At 51.7% G+C, this 2377-nt stretch overlaps 1 protein-coding gene across 1 annotated transcript in view; it reads left to right on the top strand.

The window, feature by feature from the left end:
* Nucleotides 1-641: 641 nt before the first annotated feature.
* VOLCADRAFT_101235 (uncharacterized protein) overlaps nucleotides 642-2377 on the top strand; it is a gene marked incomplete at both ends in the record, with an annotated part of 6577 nt that continues 4841 nt past the window's right edge. Inside the window, one exon of the mRNA XM_002959673.1 lies at nucleotides 642-650. Within this exon, the coding sequence (XP_002959719.1) occupies nucleotides 642-650 (9 nt within the window). The remainder of the gene's footprint in view (nucleotides 651-2377) is intronic.

Raw genomic sequence — 2377 nt, 5'->3', positions numbered from 1 at the left:
GAACATTAACCACATAACTAAGTACGTAAAACCCTACATCAAATGTTGCGTTTTGGCCTGGCCACCATTGTTTATAACCAAGGTCACGTCTGGAGCTTATATCACGACACCCGGTGCTGCCATTATATATGCTCTGAAAATCGCTCTCGAGGTAAAGGTTTCCGAACCACCTGACGGTAATATCTGGCTGCCATTCAGCCACGAGGTTTGGAAGGCCAAAGGCAACAATTGGGTCACCGATGCTGGGGTCAAATTGAACAGATATAAATGCCGGGCTGACCTCCTCCCCGGTCCGGCTGGATCGAAATGGGGCCCTGATACCCGACACTGGTACACCTTGGCTGGTTGTCAATACGACACCGCAGGATGGTGCAGGCGGCATAGGTGGCGGAGGTGGGGGACTTGGCGGCGGGGGCTGAGCCGGGCAGGGGCAGTAGCCTATGCCGAACTTGATATAGCCCCAGGTAGTGGGGGAGTCCGGGCAGATGGGGTTGGTAGCATTATTGGCAGCCACCCAGTCAGTTGCTGCCCAAGCGACGCTGCCGTCGTTTACATTGTACAGGGTCACGATTAAGTAGAATGTGGTTGGGGGCCCACAGAGTTGAATCAAGCTGGAGTAGTCGGTGCTTGTAATATAGAAAATGGGGAGGGTAAGTATTGTTCCATAGCCCACTCGAATATAGCCAAATGGACTTCCGTATGTGGTTGGCGCAACACAGCCTGCACTGCCATTGTAAGATGCATTGAATTCGGCTTCGGATAACAAGCCAAAACTCGTCACCCAGTCTGATGGTTGTTCCCAGCGTATCACGATGCTTGCTGTCCCATTGTAGGCAAATCCCGCATTGGCATCCGTATCGATACCCTGCAAAATGTAAGCGAGGCTGATCTCCTGGCCAGTCTCCTCTGCTAGGACGGGAGTCCGAATAGCGCTGACAGGGACACCATCCTGGTAGAGGACGGTCGCCGGACCGCAGGGGGGTACGGGCGGCATGGGGGGAGGGGGCGGTGGTGAGGGGTTGACGGCTGCTCCCTTTTGCACACTCAGCAGCAGCACCACTGGCAGCAGCACCAGCAGGACGTTTGTGGTGGTGGGCAGGCAGAGCCTCCTCGGCGGGAAGTATCGGTGGAAGCCACAGTTAGATGGTCGTTCTGTCGGCGGGCTGCAGCAGTCATAGTCCCACTGATGCTGGCGGCGGCTGAGGCGACTACTGCTCATGCTATTTTCCGCGCCTTGATGACGATGTGTGCCCATTACGACCTTCAAGGTACTGGCGAACATTGGTAGCTGCAATTTCTCCACTTTATAATCCAGTGGCTAGTTAATTGCTGCTCTTGTAGTTCGCCTGTCTTGTTACACCCTGTATTTGATTACAGTACTGCACTTATTCATATACGTGGCTCGATGCACGTGTGTATTTCGATTCACACAGTGTAGTACACTCTGGGAAAGGTTTTCACCCGTAAATTCATGTTTACCCGTAATCACATGGTCTTCACATGTAATTACCGGCCAAGAAAATTTGTACACATGCTTATTTTTAAGTTGCCAAAGCATTCCTTTTATAAGGAATAACATAGGTGACATTTTGTTGGTTGCCTGTGCTGGAAGTCATCCACAGGTTACATTACCCGTAATCACAAGGTCTTGACCCGTAATCCCCCAAGCCGTAATGCACAGCACCCGTAAAATTTCACGGGCTTAATTGCGACGAAGACGTTTTATGCGTGTGTGTGTGTTACATGGTTGGGGGTGCGTGACCCCATACCTGTAAGACTACCCATACGAGCCGAGGCCCAAGGGTAATACTACAACACCTAAAAGCCACGGAGGAAAGGAAAACACCGCACATCAGCCCAGACTAGCGTCTAAAAGGGGTAATTGAGTTTTGGTGAGCCCGCATATGTTCCAATATCCTCGCCGCATGTGCGGGTTCCCATTGCATGGCCTCCAACATGCTCTGTTGATGACCGAATCCCTCTTCAGCACGAATATCATTACAGGCTGGGCATTCTATTAACAGGCGTTCACATCCTCAATTCGGCTATTAGTACCACAACAGTGGCAAAACCGCTGCCCCCTGGGGACGTGGTACTTGCCCCTTCATGCTCTGTTTGCCTCGAAAGCCCAACAACATAAACGAAACTGCATTACCTTACGATGTGCTAAACGAGGAATGAAAACCTTAGCATGTGTTGGCCACATGACGGCTGCGGCTCCCGAAAAGGGCAGCCCCATCCAGTGCTTATACTTCGCCATTTGCACTCCCGGTTGCTTCCCATCTGGTGGGTAGTCTACTCAACAACCAGTCAACACGCTCCTTTACCCCCACGATTTCTTGCGGTATTCCACTCCAAATGTTGCACTCCAAGAAGG

This window comes from Volvox carteri (genome assembly GCF_000143455.1).
Source record: "Volvox carteri f. nagariensis unplaced genomic scaffold VOLCAscaffold_525, whole genome shotgun sequence".
Taxonomy (NCBI): domain Eukaryota; kingdom Viridiplantae; phylum Chlorophyta; class Chlorophyceae; order Chlamydomonadales; family Volvocaceae; genus Volvox; species Volvox carteri.
This window is presented reverse-complemented; position numbering and strand designations above follow the sequence as displayed.